This window comes from Perna viridis, chromosome 5 (genome assembly GCF_037379345.1).
Source record: "Perna viridis isolate PV_CMFRI_1.1 ecotype Kerala chromosome 5, ASM3737934v1, whole genome shotgun sequence".
Lineage (NCBI taxonomy): Eukaryota > Metazoa > Mollusca > Bivalvia > Mytilida > Mytilidae > Perna > Perna viridis.
This window is the reverse complement of record NC_142449.1, coordinates 19585490-19612265: the sequence shown is the minus strand read 5'-3', so window position 1 is coordinate 19612265 and position 26776 is coordinate 19585490. Positions and strand designations below refer to the sequence as shown.

Sequence of the window (26776 nt, the reverse complement as noted above, 5' to 3'; positions counted from 1 at the left end):
ACTGATTTGATCAGCACTGTGTCGACCTTTTAGTAGAACTCTCAATGGACAAAGTTGAGCAAATAGTAATTGGATATCTTATTTCCTATGGACGAGGAAATCATTCTTTTGTCTGAAAAAAATATACAATGATCAATTTAAAAAAAAACTGTAATTTGAAATCCAATTGTAAATTAAAAATGTTTTTGCAAGGACTGTGTGTAGTAAAAAAAAACAACCACAGTCGTCATTTGTAGAAAGTCAGATCGGATGTTGTTTAAGTCTTTATAAAAGGGAATAACACTATGAGGTTTAAAATGAGTGACAAAAATCAAGATGTTCTTTAATAAGTAAACAACTTGTCTATTTTGCAATTAGTCTCATCGAGCTAATTCCTTTGTAGATAAGATTTATGCAAATTGGTTTGAAAATGATACCGTAATTAGGAATCCAAATATACCGTTAGATTCAATACTTGTGAAATTCAATCATCTTAATTTGCATATTTGATAAGTTTTCGTTCCACAAGCTTAAGTGTCTTTCAAATTCTAAGCACCAGTTGGGTCGGTCATGATATTGACCGGGAAATCAGATTAGAAACAAGATTATACAACTGGCAATGGCTATATATAGCTGTCAGGGCCCTAATAATGTATATGACCTATATAGTCAACTGTTACGAGCCCCTTTGTATAATCGGAAACTGGGTAATGTTCAATGCTAACCGATCATTATATCTTTTAATGTAAATTTCCCGTTCTCATTCAAGCAAAAACATACGTACAATACACGTGTATCATATTTAAGTGGTACATTTTGATCTCGTATGAAGCTAGGACTATGAAGCTATGACAGCAAACACGCCACCGGTTAGTAGCTTAATGTGGAATAGTAATATATTATTATGCAAATCATATGCGAATGTAAAGTACTGAAATAACGAGTGCAAGCATTAGTATTAACAGTATTAGCGAACTTAAAATGCAAATATATCGTACATGTAGCCAAATTCAACAAATGGACAAAAACAGATGAAATAGAAATAAACTAAGATTCTGAAAATTTCGCTGTTTAAAATTATATAATAATTGCAACCCCAAAAAGAAAAAAAAACTAAGTACTTTTGTTGATGTAATTTTATTTAATTATTAATGCCCAAATGTGAGTCTTACAGTGTTTTTTTTTACTATGAATGAGCGTTTTGTTTCATACTGAAACTTTTTTTCTATTAATAGGGGTAATATTTTCTTTATATTCTAGAACCCTTGGAGTTGATAACTGATGAGGGTTATATTTTATTTACATAATTAATTCAAACTAAACAATATCTTATTGTCTGAAAAGTGTGTTTAGTTTTGATCGATTTAAGATGGTGTTTCAAATACGATTCAAAGGATAAAATTGCAATGCAAAAATCTTGAGCAAGAGTAAAGAAAGTGAAACTGGACATAAGATATGTATTATTTTAAATCCCTTTAACTGGTAGAGACGAAAATCTTGAAAGTTGGAAATGGAAATATTATCACTGTTTATTATGATTATGATTTACAATGTATATAATTTTTTTTTCTTAAAAGGCCCTGATATGCGCTTTGTATAGTTTTAATATGTGGAATGTTCAATACATTAAAGTAAGAGCGAGAGTTATCCAATTTGAAACTTATTCAGGGATCCTCACCCCCAAAAATAAAAAAAATGAAATCCAAATGCGAGTATTCACATTGTCGATTCTATCAAAGCTACACAAAAGCGGTATGCAAATAAATTACTGAATGGAGGAATTCTGCTAACGTAATACAATTTACAAATAAGACATTGAGTATCTTATTTTACAAAATATACTTTATACAACAAAAGTATGATAAATATTCTTTAAAAATCTTTTTGTCTGACACATTACATAACGAACAATATTGGAAACCTTCACGAATTCAACACATTAAATAAAATTCTCCAATTACTTTAAAATATTTGCAAACGGGAAATTTCATGTTATAAATGGTATTTATCAATGCATTATATTCTAACCTATTCAGTCGCCAGAAAAGAGTACCGGTAATCAAGGGGACCAAGTTTCAAGCAGTAACCGAAATATACTCCAAGGATAAAGAATAGAGAGGAAAATAGTCACACAGAAAACGGAACACAGAATAACTAAAACAACATACACAAAGATAAAAGTGTATGAGCTACCCGGACTAAAAAAAAATGGGAACAAGGACCAGATACGTCGGTAGCTATGGTAAGTGCCCTCTACTTTTATACAAACAAACGATGAGTTAATTATGTATTTATACTACCCAAGCACTCATATGAAAAGGAACACCCTCAATAAATATGCGGTACATTATATAAACAGATTTTTGGGACTTCCTCGATGGATTATGTACAATGTAGTATCGTCAACACCTGTCAAAACAACATCGATACATCGAAAAACGGACAGGGAGAAGACATTTCTCCCCCCTTCTTCCCTCAAATGTGCATATATGTCGTTATATATCAATTTTCAGTTTGAGTTTGGAGCATTGTCATTGTTCTGTTACCGTGGGTTTTATCATTTTTTGCCGGGCATCCAAGAGCTTACATACAGGCGTGTTTACAATTGTTGAAGACCTCTTCGCGATCTCTTACACTATTTACTATTTTGTACTTACGTTATACGCTGTTGCCGATGAGCTGCCCGGTCGTCAGAACTCATGACCAGATGCATTATATACAATACACACAGCTGTATTTTGAAGGATTATAAAGGACGAAAACCAAAATTCCTATGACAAGTCTGGAATAAAACACCTGACTAACCAGGTAACAGAGCCCACAGACATAGAAAACAGGAGACTGTAAAAGTTGTCATGTGTGTCACTGAAAAGCCTTCTGAAGACACCATATGGTTCAAATTGACAGCATACAAAAATCCGAGAAAACAGGAAAAATTGAAAACGTTCATTATAGTAACAAAATTTAATTTAATCCAAACACAATGGTTTTTTTTTCTGGAACGGTTTTGACACAGACAATAATGGATATAAATGGCTTTTCTGTTGAGATATTTTTTTGACGTTCGCAACTAACTGGAACCCGACTATTTAAAAAAAATCATTACGTCCTTCTTGATAGATGGAAGAAGAAACGTTAACAAAGTTGGTTTTCGTGGTGCGGTGTCGACTAAATTTGTAGCAACATAACCCTGTACCATAGCTCTAATTGAAAGAAGTCTAACACGATACAAAATGTCTGTGTAGGTTTAGCAAGCTCTTGAATATTGTATTTGCCGTGAAATGAAAAATCCATATGCAATTACTGAAGGGACATGCAACTAATTAAACGAAAGTTAACAATACGGAAGGAGAAGTCAGCGCATTTCCCGTATAGTATGGTCATGAGTTTCCATTTTCCATCGATCTCTAAGAGTTGTCCTTAATGTGAGGCTGACCCCATAGTGCCTGTAGTGTACTTAAGGGTGGATGTCATGTATAAAATCACCAACACTAGGGTTGTCGAAAAGTGATATTAAAGGAATTGTCTAAACGATAAAGAAATAGTTAAATTGACGTAAACAAAAAATCAGTAATTGTCCAAACCTCATAGATAGGTTTATGAGAATTTATATATGATTTAGTGATGAATGTGGTTAAACACATTACACTAAATTTAAAACACTGTTTATGCTTTTTGTTTGTCAATTTAACGTTTTTAGTGTTAAACATTCATACTTTTTTTCTAACCTGTAGGTTGTTTTTTACTTTTAAACATGACTGACTATTGTGATAAAAACCTATTTGACATTCACCGGATTATACAACGAAATGCTTATATTTTCCGGGAGTTGAATGTTTTTGTGCTGTCTTTCTTTCTTAATTTCGCTTGTACATTAAATGTTATTTCATTCTGTTTTATACATTATTTATACATATATACATCGCTTCTGTCTCCTGTTATCTCGTTTTGACATGTCTTTTGATTCAATGGTTTTGTCCGTTTGAGTTGTTGCTCTGATATTTTGTCATTTTGGATGAAAACACTGTTATGTACGCAGGCCAAACATAGAAATATAATCATTCAATGATCCGCTATCTGAAATGAGTCTTAAAAGTGTCTTACATTAAAAGATTTAAAAATTATTGTTTTATTATTATTATTATTCCTTACCTACTAAAACTATCCATTCAAATGACAGGCGTGTTTAAGATTGCATTTTTAATGAAAACACAAAAGTAATACTTAAAAAATAATTTGTATATTTCGAAAAATATCAGTGAACAGATTATATTGAAAATAAACTATCAGTTAAGTTAAAAATAGTTTAAACAGTCATGTATCACAATTAAACCAACAAGGAAGTTAACTGAAGGGAAGAATGAAGGACTCTATGTTCAATTGTATAATAGTTTGGATTTATTTACAATTCAGTCGTAAGTTTCTATCTCTCACAGTTTCCCATCGGTGTCTTGAGGTCACATTTTAGTCTGCAAATAGTTCATACTGCGAATCATTAAATGATTGCTAAATTGTACTTTGGAGATCTTGAGAACTCGTGTGTAAGAAAAGATAAAAACAAGTACAGTTTTTTTTAATGACAACATTGTATTCTCTATTAGAAAGTTTGACCAACCATTGACAATATATGGACCGGCAAATTTTACCTTCTCGTGCAAATGTGATAACGACCGGAACCACGTCTACTCGAGAAAACAAGTGTAGCACGCTTAATTAACTATGTGTGCCATCGAAATAGTGTTTATAAAATTCAAAGTACCATTTAAAGTTGAACAATCATTCCTCATTAATAAAAAGATTCATTGAGCTTGTGAAGAAAACATAATTTATTTATACTGATCTTGCATAAAATATGGTATGTACAGCTATGACAAAAGAGGATTAACAAGCTTTTAACAAACGAATATATCGTTTTGAGGAAATTTTTCGAGAGGTTCCCGCTTTTGCTATATTTGCGAGGTTTGAGGAATCACGAAAATTAAAGATCGTCAAATTTAAGTCCAGGTATCATACATATAGTTTTCATTTCATTAAAGGAAACTGAAAACATCAAAACTAAAATTTGGCATCAGTAAAAAATTTCCGCTATACCGTATAGTTACGCATTCATTATAAATTGCTAAATGTTTTATTAACTAAGATTTGCTACAATCCCAATTATAAGCATCTCTAGAATCCACAAGTCTTAGTACTAGATGTCGAAGTTTTGAGAGTTATGCACATTTATAATTATAATCCGGAATGAAAGCGTATCATACTAAAATTTGGTCCTCGTCCGATGAATCTCAATTGACAAAAATTGAGCAGATATCCTAAAAATACCACAAATACAAAATTCTATCGAAGATTTCTTGGAAACTTAACAAAACAAGAGTGTATTTTTGGCTGAGCGTACTAGTTATTGACTGGTCACAATTTGTGGTAGATTATACACGGTGCACGGGAAATTCAGTATATATGACGTAGCATGTACCAACGATGTTGATCTTTCTATTTACTTCGTTATTTGAAGACTTTTTAAAACTCTGCTATCATACTGATAAGCAATATCCTAACGATTGAGGTTACCTCGGCAAGATGTACGGAATTTGAGTGGAGCTGACAAAGCATCAGATCACCACCTAATCATTACCAAGCTTAAATTAAAGGTTATTTCATCCAAAAGAACACTGACAAGGAAAAAGAAATTTAATGATCAACTATTGAAAGACCCGCAAGTTTTTTCAAGACTATATCAGATTTCACTCTAAAACCGATTTAGTACTCTAAAACATCTATACGAGGACAACTCAAATATCAACACAGCATGAGAAATAATTATGGATTCCATTGTTCAATCATGTATAAAAAAAAAACTATTGGTTAACACCGCCAGCAATGGATGTTTGAAAACATGTGGTAAAAATCAACCAACGGAGACAAATCTTACTGCAACAACCAGGCAACAGAAGAAAAAGGCATAAGAACAGTATATCCAAATAGATTAAGAGGTGGAGAGAAGCTGCAAACAAAACAAAAGGAAATATGTAGAACACCTAGCAAAAGAAGCTGAAAACGCATGTGGCAAATGTGACAGTATACGACACTACAATGCAATAAGCGGTAATCAATCGGCCTAAAATGCACCAATTAAAGAGAAAGATAACAACACCTTAACAAAATTTGATGAACAACTTGAGAGGAGGAAAGTGCATTGACATGAGGTATCTAACAAACCACTACCTGGGGATCTTGCTAAACTAAACAGGATTTAACATTAAATATCAGAACCACCAGCATACATGTAACTTAAGTTGAAGTTACAAAAGCCATTAGAAATATAAGGAATGAAGTTGCAGGAGGCATTGACAACAAACCAACAGAAGCTATTACTGTAGCCAATTACAACTGTTAAAAAATCTGGCAGGGACTTTCTAACAAAATCCATAAAGCCATATTGAAGTTGCACTCAACAAGAAGTGCCTAGTACTCGTTGACCTTTCCTTTGACATAGCTAATCCTTGCGATCCCGCGGTAACATTCATTCACCACTGAGTACTTGGGAAAGTTTACATTGAATATCAGCTAAATTTGTGTAGTTGTTTTAACCCTTATACATATTTATTTAATCAAAAATTCACATGATAAGATATTAGTTAAAGTACCAGTCGAACGTTTGCTTATTGATCATAGTAACAGAAGATAGCACTAATAGGCTTTTTATTCTGTATTAATGTTCATTAAAGTGTTCCTAATTTCTTCCGCGCATTAATATTCAAGAGTGCTCACTACGAGTAATTATATTTTCTTTTCTTCACTACTGGTATAACCAATTAATTTCATACACTATATTTTTCCATGATTCTTTGCATTTTTCAAGAAGTATTCTAAATTCTGAGATCGGAGGATTGATATTTGTGTTGGCAGGAGATATTCCTAGTGTAAAACTATTAAATTTATTTTACACTGTGTTGATTCTCAAACTTAATTTCACAGGGAACATTTGATGAATCATTTCTATCTATAGAATTATAGATTTAAGTGACCTTCGATACATATATATTATAGTCCTCAACAATTTAAGTACTTCTCCGTCTAAGAATCGGGCAAAATGTATACAAGGTTTTGCACATAAAAAAACGCAGAGATTTTAATGCATTATCCAAGTATTTATGCCTCATAATCTTCAGAAATAACCTTCTAAGTGTTTGTAAAGTGTGCTATTTCTAAGAAATTGATAGGTCAAATTCAGTTGCAATGCACTACTGCAAAATTCTTCAGCACTCTTTTCCTATATAAGCAGTAAAAATATCTACGTCACAGGACTTAAATAGCTTTTTGGTTGTTTTCTAGATGTAGTGAATATATTTTAGGCAAAAATGACTAAATTGGGGAATATGATGTGCCACCCATCGCCTGATTCTTACACAGAAAGGTACTTAAAATGTTCGTCAGTTTACTGTCTGCGCTTAAATTCATAAAGACTATAGTTAAACAACGATGTTTTGTTTCAGAATAATTAATTGTGACGACGTTATTAGCATCCTTCGTTCGAAAGCTCCAAGCTGCAACTGTCGATTAAACTATAAAATAGATGTGCCTAAATTAATATTGTTTTTTTTTCAAATTTTATTAATTGTTATTATTATTTCCTGATCGACTTTCGCATTTTTTAAATTTAAATGTTTTTTTTTTAAGTTTACATCGAGTCACGATCCCAGTCGGGAATTATAGGATTCAATGTCGAGTTGATATGTTTATATACCTCCACTGATAGGAGTACCAATTGGTGGATGGGAACCTCAGCGTTGTCAGATCAGACAAAAATATTCAATCATGTTACTCCTGTTGATGTAGGTTCTTTTATCCTGTCTGGTCCTTTCTCTTTACTTCTTTCCTAATGCTTATTTGTTCGCTCGTCAACCATTCTTTCTGCAATCTTGTCTTGACCTGATCAAGTTGTATCTTAACAGACCTATGCTTCTTATTTGTCTCAATTATATTGTTAGATTGTTTTCCTCCTTTGATAATAAACGTTCTTCTTGGGATGTGGTGTTTTATGTGAATTTTACCATTGTTTGTCCTTTCGCCTTATTATCTGATCTTGTCAAGTTGCCCTGGCTGCCTTGATCTTAAATTTAGCCACCACAAGTTGATGATCGGATGCTATATCAGCAACTCGGTAAGCTCTAACGTCTGTCATGCTATTTCGCCATCTCCTGGTGACTGTAATTTGGTCTATCGGGTTTCTAGTTTTCATCTATAAAGACAACCAGGTTGTTTTTGGTATATCCTTGTGAGAGAGTGGGAATGTCGTACCTCATATGACCAGATCGTTCTGGGAGCAAAACTATGCATTCTGAGTTCTCTCTCTTCGTTGATGTCACCAATTCATTCATTCCATATGATGAGTTATCTCCTTGTGTTATCTTTTGAAACTTTGGAATTCATGTCACCAATTACAATTAAGATGCCCTAAGTATTGTTCAATCTAGGGTAGCTTGGAGCTGGTTGTAAAACTCTTCTTTGTCTTCTTCCTCTGCTACAGTGGTAGGAGTGTAGCACTGAAAGACTGTTACTTTTTGCATCTTTGACATAAATCTTGTCACAATAATTCTTACACTCACAGGATTCCGTTCGATGAATGATGATTTGGCCTTCATGTTCAGTGAGATTTTTATTCCATGTTGATGGTTGCCATCCTCATGTAGAGGTCCAGAGTACAATAGAGTTTGCACTTAAGATAGTATATGACCGCTCCAGAAGAAGTCCATCTAACTTTATCCCAAAATATCAAGGTTGTAGCGCTCCATTTCTATTGAAGCCTGGGCAGCTTTTCCCGCTTCGTATAATGCCTCCACATTCCAGCTTGCAATCTCTGAGGCAGTCTTAAGGGAGAAAAGTTTCATCGGCGGGTGAGAAATTATGGTTAAGTGAAATCGTACGTATTAGTAATACATATACACGTATCACAAGTATATTTCAAGAATTTTTCATTGGCTTTAGATCATACAGTAAAAATATAAATTAGTTTCATTATTTAATTATGTAAAAGGTGCATATTTAAAGAACGGTATATACATGTAATGCTTTTATCTTCAACAGATAAAAAGTGCTATGGACTAATATTTATAGTTTAATTGCTCTTGATTATTCAGGTTAGACCAGAGTCTGCTTTAGTGATGGCTCTAATAGTTTGGAGCAATCAGGGTCATTAGTTATATAAGACCAGTGCTTTTTTTACAAATACGAGATTGTGTGTAATGTTGGATAGTATTTGGTACAATAATAACGTTTAATCATTTTTTCATTGACTTTAAGTCTGAAAGCATACGCTCTGCTGGTGGGCAGAACAACCTGTATATAAGTAACTTTTTAATGAATTAAAACTGTTGAGATTATGTATTAGGTACATTGGACTACTATTAAGTCTTAAGTGTCGTAAGGTTTAACCCTATTCCATTTGGATTTAATTGGACTTTCTCTAAGAAATTTACTGAGGACTTAGATAAAGTATAAGTAATTTTGAGTTGTTCATGTTTTTATTAGGAATGATAAATAACATTTGAAGTTGATCCAAAGACCCATTAAAGACAATAAAGCCATCATCTCGGAACTAATTATGTTGTGATTGTGTGGGAACTTTGCAACCATAAAGTTAACAGGTTCTTACGCTTGTATGTCGCATACATCAGAGCTCGGGACTATCCTCGTTGCACATCTTAATAAGAACTACAAAAAACGTAATTCTGATAAAACAAATTTTAATATTAGAAGTAAATTATAAAAAATAATAAAATTATACATAGTCTTCTTTTTTCATTTCAAAGTAAACATTTGCAGCCGCCATTAAATAATAGTTTATTAATGAACATGCTTATATACATGCTTGTCATGTCATAAGTACATAGAAAATTTGTTGTCATTTAGAAACTGTAAAAGTTCTGTGTTGTCTTAAACATAAGTTCCTTGTTGTTTTTTCAACTATATGTAACAAAAATTAGTCAAGAAATCTACGCAATTTCCATAAAGCCAAATAATCAGACGGCATGGTATTCTTATCTTTTCTCTATTGGAGATAACATTTGAATTGGTTATACTGTTAATGGTAGTCCGTGTATTTTTTGCATCTTTTTAATAGTTTGTTTAACATACTGGATTAATAAAAAACAAAAGTCTCTGGATTTTGGTATTCATTCAGTTGCTCTTTATAGCATTATGAATTTTTCTGCTATAAACCGTAAAATTTTAATATTAAAAACATTTGTTACATACTTCTTCATACATAATTTAGCATGTTGAATGGCAGTTTATGGTACATTGTTCATTCACTATATGTACATGAGATTCCTTTCCTTTCCTTTTCCTTTTCTTAATATAAAAATGGTCGGAGCCTTAGGGTTCCGAATTTGTTCCGCGCATTAGTCTTTAAGCGTTCTTAGAACGAGTAATTATATTTTCTTTTCTTCACTACTGATATAACCAATTAATTTGTGTACAAAGTTATACAAAGTTTGGCACATGAAGGAAACAAACGCAGAGATTTTAATGCATTATCTAAGTATTTATACCTCATAAACTTCAGAAAAAAATAATCAACAATCAAAGTGTTTGTAAAGTGTGCCTTTTTTAAGATGTTGATAGCTCAAATTTAGTTGCAATGCACTACGGCAAAATGGCGGAAAATTTTCCAGCACTCTTTCCCTATATAAGCAGTTAAAATATCTACGTCACAGGATAAACTTAAATAGCTATTTGGTTGTTTTCTAGGTGTACACAATATATTTTAGGCAAAAATGACTAAATTGGGTAATATGATGTGCCACCCAAGGTACTTAACATGTTTAACAGTCTACCGTCTATCAGCGCTTAAATTCATAAAGACTATGGTTAAACAACAATGTTTGAAGAATATTAAATTGTTAAGAAGTTATTCACATCCTTTCTTCAAAAGCTCCAAGCTGCAACTGCCGATTAAACTATAAAACAGATGTGCCTAAATTATTTTTTTTTTCAAATTTTATTGATTGTTATTATTTTTGAAATAAACAATCAATTGAACTTTCTTTTTTAGTTTACATCGAGTCACGACCCCAGTCGGGAATTAAAGGATTCAATATTGAGTTGCTGTGTCCATATATCTCCACTAATAAGAGTATCAATTGGTTGAAAGGCAACACAGGGTTGTCAGATAAAACAACAATATTCAGTCATGTTAATCCTGTTGAGTTCAGAGATAGACTGAGTATAACGGGTAATCATGCCATCGGAGAATATCATTTGACTATTGCTACTGTATAGAAAACTGATGCTGGAGAGTATTCATGTTCAGTTGCAGGGAATCCTAATCCAGAAAAAGTACAGCTGTTTGTTGTAGGTGCGTTTAAAAGAGAATACTCATTAGCACATACATACGTATGTATTTTTTTTATCAAAAGCAAGAACTATTTCTAAATTTTGTCATATTTTAAGCTATTTATAGAAAGTTTTAGACCGGTGTCCTATAATTCTGGGTTCGCCATAGTCCTGGGTTCATCCGGATACAGAAAAATATAATTTTTGGTCCACCTCTGCCTATAATTTTGGGTCCGCCCTGGTAAAAATCGTTATCACTTTAATTGGTTTATTGATTTATTTATTCAAACTATTTTTGATCATGTAAAATTATATTACATGTATATAAATTTCAGTTCATGTTAAGACTTATAAATATTTGTTTTACTGCATTCTTTTTGTACACATTCTGTATCCGCCTGTCTATAATTCTGTGTTTCCCTGTATAAAAGACCAAAAATGTAAACATCCTGCATCCGACCGGACTAATGATTATGACGGGTCCAGAATTATGCGACACCGGTCACAAAATGTTACATACAAATATAACTTTGACCTCTAGGTCGAACAACGTATCAATGGTCATATCATCATAGAATACGTAGATCACTTTAAATACATTTCCTATATTGTTTTCCTTAGAAAAATGTGAACCCTTGCGTCTTTCAATCGATTTTAAACCAGTCTCATCGGACTACCGTTTCTTGATTGATTTCGTGGTTTTGTGCGATGCTCGTCTTTATTCTCGATATATTTTTATATTTGATTAAACTTCTATCTGTTAATCATCACCCTTGTAATTCTTAATACCTTTAAACATTTATAAGGGCTTTGAGTTTTGACGTTTCTGATTTTATTCCAATAGATGTTATGTCTTGTGTATCACAATAATAATGCAAATGAATATCATTTACGCTAAAATAGTAATAGTTGTGAATTAATATTCATCTTATAACCTGTTATTATCAATTATTTGTGCATCGTTTTATTTTTCTTACTGGACTAAGTTTTTTTGACAAGTTAAGGTAATAATAAATCGTCATCAAATTAGCCATATATTTGACATGTTAATTAATTCATTTTACTATGGTCTAGCGGCTAACACTTTAACGTACCTAATGACTATACAGCTAAGTTGTATATCATTTAAAGTAAATACCATTGTGTCCTCAAAGTATGTTATGATCACAAATGCAAATATTTGAGGTAAAAAGTCACCCTCCGTAATTTCCGAACCAAGACTATGTTTTTAAAGAGTAATCAAGGAAACCAAGGTTATAGCGGCAATCAAAAGAATGTTATCCAGGGACAAAGACAAGACATGGAAAACAGACATTCACAACAAAGAACATGAAGTAACTAAAATCATACATACAAAGTAACAAAAGTAAATGAGCAACTCGAACTCCACTAAAAACTGGGAGCATGGACCAAATGCCCCGGTAGATTAAATAAGTGCATTTAATGTTTATGTTAATGTAATATAACAAAATATTCAATTCTTTTGAAATAAAACAAAAATATTTCAGTGATATACAAAATTTGACAACAAAATGATCTTTTTATCCTTAGTCTTAGATTTTACGGATTTAGCAAATACGTTTTCCTTTGTGTTGATCGACTTTGACTCAAACCAAATAAATAAAAATGTCTTTAAATGTGATACCGACATCCATTCCTTCCTATATGAACCATTTAACATTCTTCTACCAAAGTCATTGGAAATATAACCGATTCATTGCAAACTGACTTCAATAGATTCAAATATATATATATATATATATATATATAAACCCACACACACAGTTAGATATATCAAATACTTAAATAATAAACATAAATATTAACAGCGTTTTAGCTGAGGTCCTCGTAAACAAAGAGGCGGCTATAGTACCTGTATGGGATACACTTTTAATTTTATGGGGTATTGGGCAATGGGGAATGGGGTAATGGAGCATGGGGAATAGAGAATATGAATGAGACAATGGGGATAGAGGCAAAGGAGTAGTTTTGATCGGACGTTCGAAAAATTTGTACTTATCACCTTTCTATGGTTACAATTAAAAGAGATTAAAAAAACGACATTTAAAAGAATTTAGAATGAAATACATATGTCACAGTTGTTTATTTATTGACATTTTAAAGAAGCTGGCTTTGAAAAACCATGTAAACTGTTTTTCGTTCCGAAAGTAATGTTTGCATTGACTGAAAATTTATGTTGGGGTTGAAAGTAAGTTTATATTACCAAAAATGCTAGTTATTCTCGTCAAACAATGTTCTATTTATAGTAAAGTTTATTTTGAAGTATTTACATTTTTTGGTTTGGGGGGTGTGTGTTTACACCATTTTCATTTTTAAAATGTGGACTACTTTCATTGTTAAAAATGAAAGTGTTAAAATGTTGAATACAAAATAATTTTTAAAAAGTGTAAGGATAAAATGTCTTCAAGTTAAATAACGTCAGTTTTATCGTTTATTTTGAGAATTAGCACGTTATTAAATAATATAGAGGTTTTTCTTCTGTTATATGGGTAACTTGGAAGCATGTCATATGCGGGGTAAAGCTTCAATTTAGCTATAGGTACATTTAAAAGATAACTGTTGCTTTAAATTATATTGTTATAAAATGTCGAGCTGGACGTGTTACATATTCAACTTTTTGAAAATTCGAAATTTGTTTAGCAGTTTTTAAGATATTATATATGCCATATGCCTTTCTTCATACAATTAATACAGTAAATGGAGTCACCTAAAAGATTGAAATCAGAGAAACACTGAATAGCATTTCAAAACAAGTTTGAACACAATATTTTATAAAATATATTATTTTAAAGCAGTATTTGAATCGAGATTACTGCGGTCCGACTTGGTCTATTGGGAAATTAAATGTTCCAATCCCCTTCATTCTGTTCCTCCTTTGTTTGTTTGGAAAATGTTCATATTCTACGACATAACAAAAGTTAAACAGCTAAAATAAGATGATACTCGTACTTCAGTATCTTTTTTCATCGTGAAGGTCTGTATCTAACTTCACGATCAAATAGCGACGTAATTATGGAGTGATATGGTGGAGTAGTGGAGATCGTAGGATTGTTTTTAAATAATGCTTAACCATTCAAAAATTTGGCTATGAGCCCAACGCAGATTGTCATTTTGCATGAATTATAGCGATGCGTAAAAGGCCTTGAGAGAACACAGCACAACATCGTTTTAATGTAGCGATATATATGTGTGTGTGGAGTTGTATTGATAAATGTTGGGCAGAATCACAGAAACTCTAACGGATTCAATAAAGACGGGTAGGACACATGTATTGATAAATTTTTGTTTAAAAAATCTAATAGGAACACCCTTTATAAATGCGGTGAACTCAAGTGTCCGGAAGGATGAGGAACTCATGCTTCCGTCATGTATAGTTGGTGACATGTTTTCCACCCCTTGCACAAGATGTTTACGTCTCTTTTGCACTACCCTCGTGTTCGTGTTGAATGTCGTTGGAATCCCCTCTGTGCTCCGCGTACAATGTCTTGTAGTATTTGTTTGCTGGTTTTCAGTTTAAATTTTAATATTCTTTCCTACTGTACAGATAAACAAAATTGGTGTACTGCAAATTGTTCGTACTCAACCATCTTAAAATTTGAGACAGCGTTATTGGTAGAGTCATTCAATATTTCCTTAGTTTTTACACAACTATGAAAAAATGGTTATTATAAAACTTTTGTTTTCTATTGCGACAAAGCAAAATCTGAACTTGCATGAAACGCCTGTGCCTATTAGGTGTAATGTGTGCTCAAAACACAGTAAAAATGAATAAAATTGGGCTTGTTTTCAAGAAATGTATACAATAATAAAGCATAAAAAGTAGCCAATGCACTCACGTGAAAAATAATATATCCCCGTTGCTTATCTGATCTCAATTCGTTGGGATTTTCAATACAATTTCAATGTTTTTTAAAACTAGTTGTACAACGATAAATACAATACATTGAGTTTATTTGGTAAGCTGTAGTGAAAACATGAAGTTAAATTTGTGGATGTGCCGTTTTAAAACCATGCGTATTTATTGTAGAGGGACCAACAAGTACTACCATTGCTTATAAAACTCAAAACGACAAGCTGATTGGGGCAGAGATGCAGAATTTTACTATCAGTTGTTCAGCAGTAAGTGAAGACCCATTCCCAGATATGGTATTACAAATAAATAATCAGAATCTTACAGTTAATGGGTCAAAGACTATACAGCAAACTTTACAGAAAATAGATAGAACATACGATGGTGCTGCTGTAATATGTCTGGCTGGATATCAGCGATTTTCTTTTTTCCAAGTCAAAGATTCTGCAACCATTTATCTCAGATGTTAGTGAACGTATTTGTTACCATATCTTTGAAAATATTATTTAAATTGAGATGGAAAAAAGTAGTCAAAGTAGTCAAAACTTCTTTTATCACCATTTTCAATATTTTTTATCTTATGGTCTCAAAGTAATATTTAAAAAAAAAGTCTAACGTAAGAGATGTCGCCTTAATGCGATGTATTTCATTTCCCAAGAAAAAGTAGTATGTAATATTTTATCTATTTTAAGGATTTAAATAGAATTGGTACAATATTTAGTAATGTAGTATTATTGAGATTTATTTTCAGCAAAAACAACAAGCACTCAGTCTAGCAATTATATAAATAGCTATATATATATATTGATATAAATTGTCTGCTTAATTTTATTGTGGTGCTGTTTAGGAATATTCTGTGTTTAAATATTATACTTGATATTGGCATAGTATATTGATACATCCTTCTATTCTAACGTCAAGTAGAGATTTACAGTCTAATATCAAATAAGTTTCATTGCTCTGCAAATCTGCTCGAGATTCTGTTTTTTTCAAGGGGTATAATACATTTTCTCGCATTTGTTTGATACTTTGTTTATTGTTTTTGGAAAAAAGAAAAAGTTTATTGAGTTTTTTGTACGAAGTTTACGGACTCAACCAACTTTGCACACTTTAATAGCGTAATACATTTTGATTTCATATTGACATGATTGAAACTTAGGGAAACATGAAAACAATAAAAAAAAAAGCGTAGTAGAGATTTTAACTAAACTCGCTGTAAAAGAACGTGGCAATATCCCTTCAGCACCTACTTATGGAGTTTTCATATCACAGATCTTACGTTATGCCAGAGCTTTCCGCTTTGTATCGCGCTTACTGTTAGGCTTCTAGAACAGGGTTATATTGCTACAGATGTTTCAAAAACTCGTTGATCGTTACGGTGTGCTGATTTGTTCAAAGTGTCCTAGTTTTGCTTTCCTCTTTCGTCTACCTTTTTTATTGGAGTCCGAATTGCTCATTAACTTTTGTTACTTTGTATGTATTATTTTGGTTATATTATTTTCGTTGTGGTGTTTACATGTTTACTCCATGTCTAGTATGTGTCCACGGATTACATTCTTTTGAATTCCGCTAGGTTTTCTTACTCTTTTCTCAAGGTTGAAATAGACAATTATCTTTTTTTTTAATTGCCAATAATGAGATTGTTTGGCGTTATATATTTGGATGTCGATAGGTCAAAGTAGAATAGTCCATGGGCTGAGAGGGTACAACATAAAGAACCGTCTTAAATATCTCCAAAAGCTGCCTAATATATTCTATGAAATACTGCAAATTACTTTGTGATTTGTGCATATAATTAAAACCATTATTTCATTTAACTTCTTTTCTGAAACATTGTACTGCAAAGTCATCTTGATAAATTTCTAAAATATACGAAAACATTGCTTTTTGGAAACATAATTCAAAAATGGCATTCTTATTTATTTATAACCGATACTATAGTGTGTCTTTAATAATTAGTCATATTCCTAGCATTTGATTTCAGTGAAACCGCTCACGCCCTTATTTAATCCAAATCAGCTCGTTACGGAGGAGACCAAGCAATTATCAGCAACTTGTAAATCATCTGGAGGTAGACCTAAACCTGCAGTGAAATGGTCCTTAGATAATGCTGATATCAGTTCGTCACATTCTACAGAACAATCAACACATGACACAGTTACAGATACTTATACAGTCTATTCTAAATTGACATACAGTGTGGATAGGAATGATAATGGGAAACCACTGATGTGTAGATTTCGAAATACAGCAACGGGTGGCAGTTATGTTTCCCAGTCCAGGAACATAAATGTTAAATGTAATATATATGTATGAATATTTCATTGAAGTTAATGGTTTCGTAATGAAGAAAAAAGCGTAGTCATAGATTCGATTTTCATCAGTAATCAAAGTTGTTCTTCTGATTAGACCACTTATAGGTGAATTTCAAAAGACTATCTAACAAGATCTCTAACAAATAGGCTTCTGGAACATGGTTATGTTGCTAAAAGATTGAAGTCATCACTATAGAAGTTTTATGGTCGTCATCATGAATTCGTGGATCGTTATGGTGTATCCATAAGCACCATGAAAACTTATGTATTCAACGGGTCATAGTTTTCCTTTCCTCGTTTGTCTACCCCGGACTTGACTTTTTATGAGCAACGCGGCGGGTGTTTCTAGAAAAGCAGAGAACGCTTACCCTACCGGTGCACCTGGTCCATGCTCCCAGTTTTTAGTGGTGTCCGAGTCGCTCATTTACTTTTGTTACTTTGTATGTATGATTTTAGTTACTTTATGTTCTTTGTTGCGAATGTCTGTTCTCCATGTCTGGTCTTTGTCCCTGGATTACATTCTTTTGATTACCGCTATAACCTTGGTTCTCTTGATTACTCTTTGACATGCAGAAGTAGTGTATTTTTGTTGCTGTCTTTGTGATATATAGCGTAACGGGCAGTACTTTGCTAAGTAACTTTAATGTTGTTTTTTGTTATTCCTTTTCAGTTCCTCCTTCGGTATCAGTAGAAAATAAGACTTATAACCCAGGTGATATATCAAGGCAGGTCACTTGTAATGTTTTCGGTAATCCAGCAACATATACGTTCTCGAAATGGAAGCACATATCTCAATATGGTACAGTGATAAGAACGTTGGATGGTAACAGCACCTTGACATTACCACGCGTATCTGAGGAGATCAGATACCAGGACACAGGGGAGTATATCTGTACAGTTAGTAATGGTATCAAAAATAAGGACGGCAATATTAACCAAGAAGCATCGGGTTTTGTTTGGTCTAGAGGTAAGAAGCTTTTGGCAACAAGTTCTGTATTACTATTGAATAATAGACAATATTTTCGATTCTCTGAAGTAGGTACGTAACAAGAAAATGAGTGAAGTACCAGTAAAAGTAAGACTTGTGCATTAACCATATATACTGTATGTGCGCCGTAAAAAAATATTGTGTGTTATACTCTGAACTTCATGTTTTCTTTGAAAGGAGAAATTATGAGGAAAAAATCGCAAAAACTGTATTACAAAAGAATCTTTAAGGTATTTTAACAATGGTATTTGGACTAAAGACAGTAAGAATTCAAAAGGTGTGTGTTGATTATCAATCCTTTCCATCGTGATATTGGTATAAGTCTACTGTTCCCAATAGTGATAAATTTTAATGAAGGCTTTAATACCGTAAACAATAGAATAATGTTGTATGCATAATTAGATATTATTTCGCAAAAAGTTGATTACAGGAGATCAGAAGTAAATAAACCAAAATACATTGTCTTTTATCAAAATGAACTAAGCATGATTGCACAAACTTGCTGCACCTAAATGTTGAAAATAATAGATGATAGAACATTATAAAATCGCTTTTTGTTGAAGAATCGTCATCGTTGAGTTACTTTGGATTTTATTATTTTTTTTTGTCCGGGCATACCAAGCCGGGTAGTAATAAATGTTCAGATAGTAATTCTTATAGAGAATCAAAATAAAGTTCTCTAGCCTGGCTGAAACAGAACAAACTCATCCCATGAACTTAACATACACCATGTCAGACCCCCAGATGTCATATAAACTAAGCAACTCTAACTGAAGTGTGTTGTTTGATTTTGGTGCACCAAACTTCCTTTTTACTGAAACGTTTTAGAGTTCCGTCGCAAACATTGAACATTTTGGTTACCCTGAATAGTTTTAAATTTTATATGAAGCTTCGTCTTGTAGGGCTTAATATTCTTTAACATTTTTTGCGTGTCCATCATTATCTACCTACCTGTTTTCTCAGCAACTCTTTATCAGAAATTTTAATACAACATTTATGAGGTATCTTTAAACTAAATTGTTTTGAGACTTCAATTTGTTTTGTTGTATTACGTGTATACAATGTATCTGATACTATGTCTTTACTTGCTTATTAATTTAATCATTTTGTTTCTTTTAATATCAGGGATGGGAAGCTTCGGTGTCTTATTTATACATTTTTGCTATATTTGTGTTTTATAGAACAACGAACCACTTTCTAAATATTCTAACGAAAATGTTTATTTAAGACAACAAAATATAAGAAATCCTAGTGTGATGATAAATATCATATAATTTCGTAAAATTTGAAATAGAAACCGTCAGATTTTGCAGTTGACAAGAAATAGTTCGATTACTTGAAAGGAAAATTGATGTTATCCCATTTCCGAGCGTTAACAAGAAAAAAAATCACTGCAAAAGTTGTAAAATTATATATACATTTATATACTACTACGGTCAATATATTTCACATTTATGTAAACGTGCGATTTAGTAAAGCATATAATACTTTGTCTCGTACGCAGTTACAGTGTTTCATAAAAAGCTTCATACTGAGGTTGTCCTCAAATTATCCCTCAATTCAAACTTCTACAAATCAGATCCCGTGGAAGGAAAAACTTAGGGTTAGGAAATTCTCATATTGAGATTTTGTATAAAACCCATGAATTTTTTTTTCTTTTTTTAAGCATCACCCGACTTTCTTAGTGGAGACCATCAAATAAAATTGGGACAATTCAAAGAAGACATTGAAATACAAGTCAATGTTTACAGTAACCCAACATACAATTCACTGTCCTGGATGAAGGGGAGCACTACAATTTCATCATCTACGAAGTACACCATGACAGATGTCTCTGTGGTTATTACCAATTCATTCCATGGTAAAAGGGTACAGGTAGATGGTTTCAGGTTGGCACTTACAATACATCAACTACAGGAACAAGACTTTGTGAACTACACCTTGAGATTAGCGAATGGGGTCGGACAGACAGTAGAACATTTGGTTGTCCTTATATCTGCAAGTTTGTATTTAATGAAAATATACCTCGTGCTTCAGATAAAAAACAAGTAAAAGAAAAATTATGGTTTAACTTTTAACTTTTTTGACGTTTTGCAGTCAAATTCACTGTCAATAATGCTTATATCAATTACTGGATTGCAATGTTGTAAGGGATAAAACTCTACAAAATACATTTCTGACAAATGCAGATGCCGCGAAGCAGAATTATACATTGCTAAGCAGGACAGGAAACTGACTAAAATTCCAGCAAGTCCTGATACAATTTTTCAGTATATTTACTATATGGCTATATAAATTTTGCTAAAATTAGCCAGCCCTGCCAAAAAACGACCAGTCCCAGTTTGGTGGGCAGACTGCTATTTCTAACTCTGTGAATAATAGGTAAATTAACAAGAGATTTGTGTTTCTTTTCTGGGGAGTAAGAGCAAAACCAAACATGTAACCAATAAGGTATTGCTGAAGTTATATAAATCTAATAATTTCCAAATATTTCGATTTTTTATTCTGAATGTCAAAAAGGATTTCAAAGCCAATTTTAACAAAAACCTATACGAATTATTCCTTTTATTTGTCATTAAAAAGAAATTCATTTTAAATAATGTTTTCTCATTTGTGTACTGATATTACTTACATTCTGTGTACATATATGTTAGTATATTGGTGAATTTTCGTGGTAAAAAGTGATGATTTTTTGTTTATTTTATAAAAGGTCCACCCGGGACTCCTTCAAATTTCTCAAAAATGGATATTACAGAATCTACGATAACTTTACAATGGTTACCAGGTTTTGATGGCGGGCATGAACAAATGTTTGTTATACAGTATCGGATCAAGGATAGTTCTTGGTGGGAACACACAGTTGTTCCTATGACGGACCATGCTTCTAACTGTCGATGCTCTTCGGCAAAATTATTCGTCTTTACTTTGACAGGACTAAACTCAAAGACATTTTATGAAATCAGAATTTATGCAGAGAACAAATTCAACAGAAGCCATCCGTCAAATATTGAAAATGTCACAACAAAGTCAATGAGTAGGTATTATCGTCATCGAAAATTGAGTATTTTCACAATTACCATTTTAATTTAGATATATGAAGTCACAAAAAGTGAGTTATAGAAAAAGGTCAAAGCATAATGTTATCGTTAATACTAATGTCGCATGTACATTTAAATATGCACTTTTGATTAATTTATAAATGAAATGTTCAATCTTTTAATGTCATAATTTATGTCTTATTTTCAAAAAACGTTTTTCCCCGATATGACATACATTTCAGGTCAGCATTTATGTACAACAGACAGTAGTACGCTGGTTGGTGTTGCCGTTGGTCTGTCATCAGTAATAATCTTCTCACTCGTCATCAATGGCATATTAACATATAAAATGTTGACAGGTACATAATGATTTTTCATAGTTGGTTTACAAGTACAAATGTTGGAAAATATCACAAGCAGGAGGTGCATACCTTAAATCCGTATTTAAAAAAAGCAGCATTCAAATTTTGAAAAGTAATGGTTCGATAATGTTAAACAGTTGTGACTTAAATCTGTTGTTCAATATGTTTTGAAACTTTTTTTAAATACCGGTTTTTTAACAATGTAAATACGGAGCTCTTCGTTTGTGTGTGTCTAACTTTGTTTCAATTTTGTTCATTCATTATTGTTGCAGATAAAAGACCATCAATGAAGTAAGTCAATTATAACATTTTCAACCTTTTCATCAATCATTTGATTTAGACTTAATACAGTACAAAAAAAATAAATATACAGACCTTGCAGCCTGAAACTACATAATTAGCCTATGTAATGTTAACCATATACTGCTTAAGTTTGTTTCTTTTCTATTATTAGAATTACAATAATTCAGATAGTGAACTTCTAAAAAATTTATAATTCAAATACAGATACATTGTTGTCGTCAAATGTGTAATACTAACATCGACACTTTTATTACTTCAATATGTTGTGTTATTACCCTGCCTTCCATTGCTCTCTAAAACAAAAGTTTGTAAAACAAGATATATCATATATATTATAGGAGTTCGTCAAATGTGGATTCTAAAGATGGAAGGAGTTTCGCTGAAGTGTATTATAATATTTCAGACGATGCAGGTGATAAAGGTATGGTTTTATAACTGTAAAACTAACATTCTTTCAGCGTTATCAAACTGAGTAAAAGAACATGTCATGGTTGAAAACCTATTATTTACATACAGAGACAAAAACAACTCATTTAAAAAAGAATAAAAATGTTGCTTTTCGTATGTAATTTGTGATAAAAAATAATTGTGAACGATAGCCAAGATTAAAAGGTAAAAAAGGAACTAAATACAAAGTTAATGTCAAAACCCGCATTGTTTAGTCCTGATTTTAACTGCATTTCGTTTTAGCAATTTTCATCTTAAACTTGGTACATATTTCATAACGTTCATGATCACTTTTGAAGAACACTTCTTCTCTCCTTGTAAGGAATTGACAGTTTTATCTTCAATACTTTTCGGACTCACATTAATCAATTTGTTGTATTTTTTATTTATATTTTATTGTATTTAGTTCCTATTTTACATTGTAAAGGTGGCTATGGTTCATATGTTCATTATTTTTATAAACACACTAATCAGCATGGATTAACGTTGTAAATTTCACGATATTATTTCCACTCTTAAACATCGGTTTAGATGCAATAGGAAGCGTGATTAAATGTGTTTACTTAGTATTCATGGATATACGTTAAAAAAACGGTGAGTATTACAGGTTGTCTGTTTTATTTTTTTCCTATACACATCACTACACTGTAACTGTGATACGCCGTACGTTAAACATAACAGTACTATCAGGTTTTCTACTCTTTCGGTTTTACTATTTCAGATGAGGACTCTGATAAGTAAGTTCATATATTGGTATTTGTTTAAAAGATCTCATAGCTATTCTCTCATTGTAAAATTATCTACTTTTCTATTTAATTTTTCAGACATTAAAGAACCTGCAGCGGTTCTAAGACAAATAAGTCGGTCAAGAATATATTCAATTGACTAATATTAACAAATAAAATGGTAACTGAAAATAAAACTTACCTTTTCGATATCCTCAGTGTGATACAATGAAATTTATCATAGTATAAAAACGGTAAATAACACAATGTCAAAGAGTACTTGAGCATTATTCTTTTGAAAATTTACTTCTGTTTTTTTTTTTCATCTAATTTTAGAGAAGTGCGACGTTATGAGACACTGGGAATGAAAGACAAACCAAATGAATATGACGTATTTGAACCAAAACTGAGAAGTATGTACATAGAACGTAGCCACAGTATAGTCGTCTGATGAAATCAGTATGCATAAAACAAAACAAAACATATGGTTTTTTTTATTTGGCGTTATCAATTTTGTATGTGTAAACAGAGAAATTCATCATTTTTTTAAAGTTTTGATTCGGTATGAATACGATGTCTGTGAACCGTAACTGACAGGTATATACAAAGAATATAGCCACAATATTGTCGTCCGATGAAACCTTTAACCAGTAGACCCCTTTGTGGTAAGTTTGTGAGCATGCTAAATGTACACTTCCTCGGCGTAGAGCTTGGATAGAACAAAAGAATTTTCCTCGCGAAAGTGTAGATTGAGCATGCCCTACGCATGCTCATCGACTATCCTACAGTAAGCACAAAAGAGTCTATTGCACGTAAACACAAAAATAAAAAAAGGTCCGACATCAGTAACAAAGTATAACGATATATTAGTATTAACATTATTACACCTTATAATACTTTTCCTCTTGTAGATAAAAGTTCTGATGAGTAAGTATACATATAGTATTTGGGGTACTACACCGATGTAAAACAACTCTATGCCTTAAAATCTACTCCTGTTGTGTCACACGAATAATTTTGAAAATGTACTCTTCTCGTGGATCGTTACAGTGTATCCATTTCACAATGAGACCAGATTTGTTCAATGTGTCATATTTTTCCTTTCCTCTTTCGTCCACCTCGGACTAGACTTTTCATGGGCAGCTCAGCGGTTGTTTCTAAAAAAGCAGAGAACTCTTATCCTTACTGGGCACCTGGTCTATGGTCTCAGTTATCGGTGGAATCCGAGTTGCTCATTTACTTTTGATGCGTTGTACGTATTATGTTGTTTTTTTACGTTCTTTGTTGTGTGTGCTTTCCGTGTTTTGTCTTTGTCCCTGGATTACATTCTTTTGATTTCCACTAGAATCTTGGTTCCCTCGATTGCTCTTTGTTATTTACAGAACGAAATTGCAATGGTTATATTCGTATTGGAGTTTGAAATATAAATATAAAAGGCATACATGAATAATACAATGACAAAAATCCATATTTAATGGACTTTTTTCTTTTCGCAAGATTACATTCCAAGGCTGGCCAAAATTATGAAACCCTGGGAACAAAAGACAAACCTAATGTCTATGAAGACTTGGATGAAAATTCAAAACGTAAGTCTTAGCTGATTGTACTTTTATCTTCTCTTTTACGTATATCATTATATTAAAATGGAAAATAGAAATGAGTATTGAAAAAACGTTAACAAGGTGAAGGTCTAATTATATGCTAAAATAAACGACAGTCATTGTATTTTTTGCAATTTCAGTTTATACTATGCAAACGTCAGGTTTTTTGAATGATTTAAGTACTTTCATATCTAAATCATGTGGTTATATCTTAGGCGAACGAATTTACATATGTAAACAAAAACATGATACATCAATTTTACTTAATTTATTTCAGATTCCAGTACAAAGCTGTATTCCAATACTCTAATTTGATCAGCACTGTATCGACCCTTGAGTAGGACTCTCAATGGATAGTGTTATAGAATAGTGTATATCCCTATGGACGTAGATATTGTTCATTTATCTGAAAAAATATACCCCTATCAAATTTTAAAAATACTATAAATTTGAAAATGAATTGTATTATGGGAATTACTTGAGCTGTCATAATACAAAAAATACAAAAAACAACGAGCAACACTGAGAAAAAGTAGATAAAATACAACAATTGTAAATTAAGACTGATTAAAAATGTATTAGCAAGGCATATGTGTACTGGGAAAAGCCATCCACAATCGTCTTTTGTAGAAAGTCAGATAGGATGTTGTTTAAGGCATCTTTATAAAAAGAAATAACACTGTTGGTTTAATATGAGTGACTTCCCTTTGATTGAGAAAACTAACATGTTCCTTTAAAGAGGTGTACATCATGATTGTTATTCAATTAGGCTCAGGAAGCTAATTCCTTTGTACTGTATATCACGGAGATCAAAGTTGTGAAATTCGTTTTGAAAATTAAACCGTTATTAGGATTCCAAACATACCATTAGATTCAATACTTTTTTTTAAAATTCAATCGTCTTAATTTGAATTTTTGATTTAATTTTCTTGTCAATAAAGAAAAAAAGGATCGAAAATTTTAATTTACTAGTATTTAAATCGGTTTTTTCATGGCCTCAAGATTTTCGTTTCGTCACAATGGTAGAAATATCCATAGACTGACAAACGAATTACTTAGTTCATATTTATGTAGCGATGCATCATTGTATGTTATTGTCAAATATTAACTTTTTGATGTTAACTCGTAGATTTTATATAAAAAGGATAAACTTTATCGAACTTTAGTTAAAACTAGGAAGTTAAAATATAATTCTAAACCTTGATGAACTCGTGAATCGTTATGGTGTATCCATCTGCACCATGAAAACTGATTTATTCAACGGGTCATAGTTTTCCTTTTCTCGTTTGTCTCCCCGGACTTGACTTTTTATGAGCAACTCGGCGGGTGATTCTAGAAAAGCAGAGGACACTTACCCTACCGGTGCAGCTGGTCCATACTCCCAGTTTTTAGTGGAGTCTGAGTTGCTCATTTAATTTTGTTACTTTGTATGTGTGATTTTAGTTACTTTGTACCTGGATTACGATATTCGTTGACGAGAAAATGATTCGATAATGGGAGATATATATCATTATATATCTATATAGGTATATGAAAATCATTATGAAGTTCATTATTGGCAGGGGTGCATGGTGGACCCTCTATCCTAATGGGTTAATAGCAATTTTTTTTTTTCACAATGCCAGTTTTCTTGTTAGATATAATCAGCTCGCACAGACATTATTACAGATATATGTTGTCCAAAGGCTTAGACCGTCGCACCAAAGTTCAACAGTCTCCACCATGACATTTTGAGTTGATCGTTATTAGAGTTTGTTTCTAGAATGGCTAACAAACTACACTTGTCTACTATCCTCCTTTTCACCGGTCCTTT

At 32.2% G+C, this 26776-nt stretch overlaps 1 protein-coding gene across 6 annotated transcripts; it reads left to right on the top strand.

Annotated features, from left to right (window-relative positions):
- Nucleotides 1-4281: 4281 nt before the first annotated feature.
- LOC148616421 (neural cell adhesion molecule 1-like) lies at nt 4282-25541 on the top strand. Of its 6 annotated transcripts, none has more exons than XM_088583449.1 (15): nt 4282-4394; nt 11033-11335; nt 15362-15453; nt 17169-17483; nt 18170-18466; nt 20154-20489; nt 21198-21521; nt 21768-21884; nt 22160-22178; nt 22529-22611; nt 23359-23374; nt 23699-23775; nt 24274-24289; nt 24860-24948; nt 25241-25541. In XM_088583449.1, coding segments are annotated over exons 3-15 (1728 nt in total). In that variant the 5' UTR covers nt 4282-4394; nt 11033-11335; nt 15362-15452; the 3' UTR covers nt 25279-25541. The 6 variants fall into 6 exon arrangements, with proteins under 6 accessions (XP_088439575.1, XP_088439570.1, XP_088439573.1 ...); XM_088583444.1 differs by having other exon boundaries at nt 15362-15649; XM_088583447.1 differs by having other exon boundaries at nt 11033-11373; nt 15362-15649.
- The last annotated feature ends 1235 nt before the right edge of the window (nt 25542-26776 follow it).

What these genes read in the sequence shown, in the direction of transcription:
- LOC148616421 (XM_088583443.1), top strand. Translation starts at nt 14,546, where the DNA reads ATGTTGGGCAGAATCACAGAAACTCTAACGGATTCAATAAAGACGG. An exon ending in GGTTGTCCTTATATCTGCAA is followed by an intron (nt 20,490 to 21,197) that starts GTTTGTATTTAA and finishes ATTTTATAAAAG; the next exon opens with GTCCACCCGGGACTCCTTCA. An exon ending in CTTGGATGAAAATTCAAAAC is followed by an intron (nt 24,949 to 25,240) that starts GTAAGTCTTAGC and finishes AATTTATTTCAG; the next exon opens with ATTCCAGTACAAAGCTGTAT.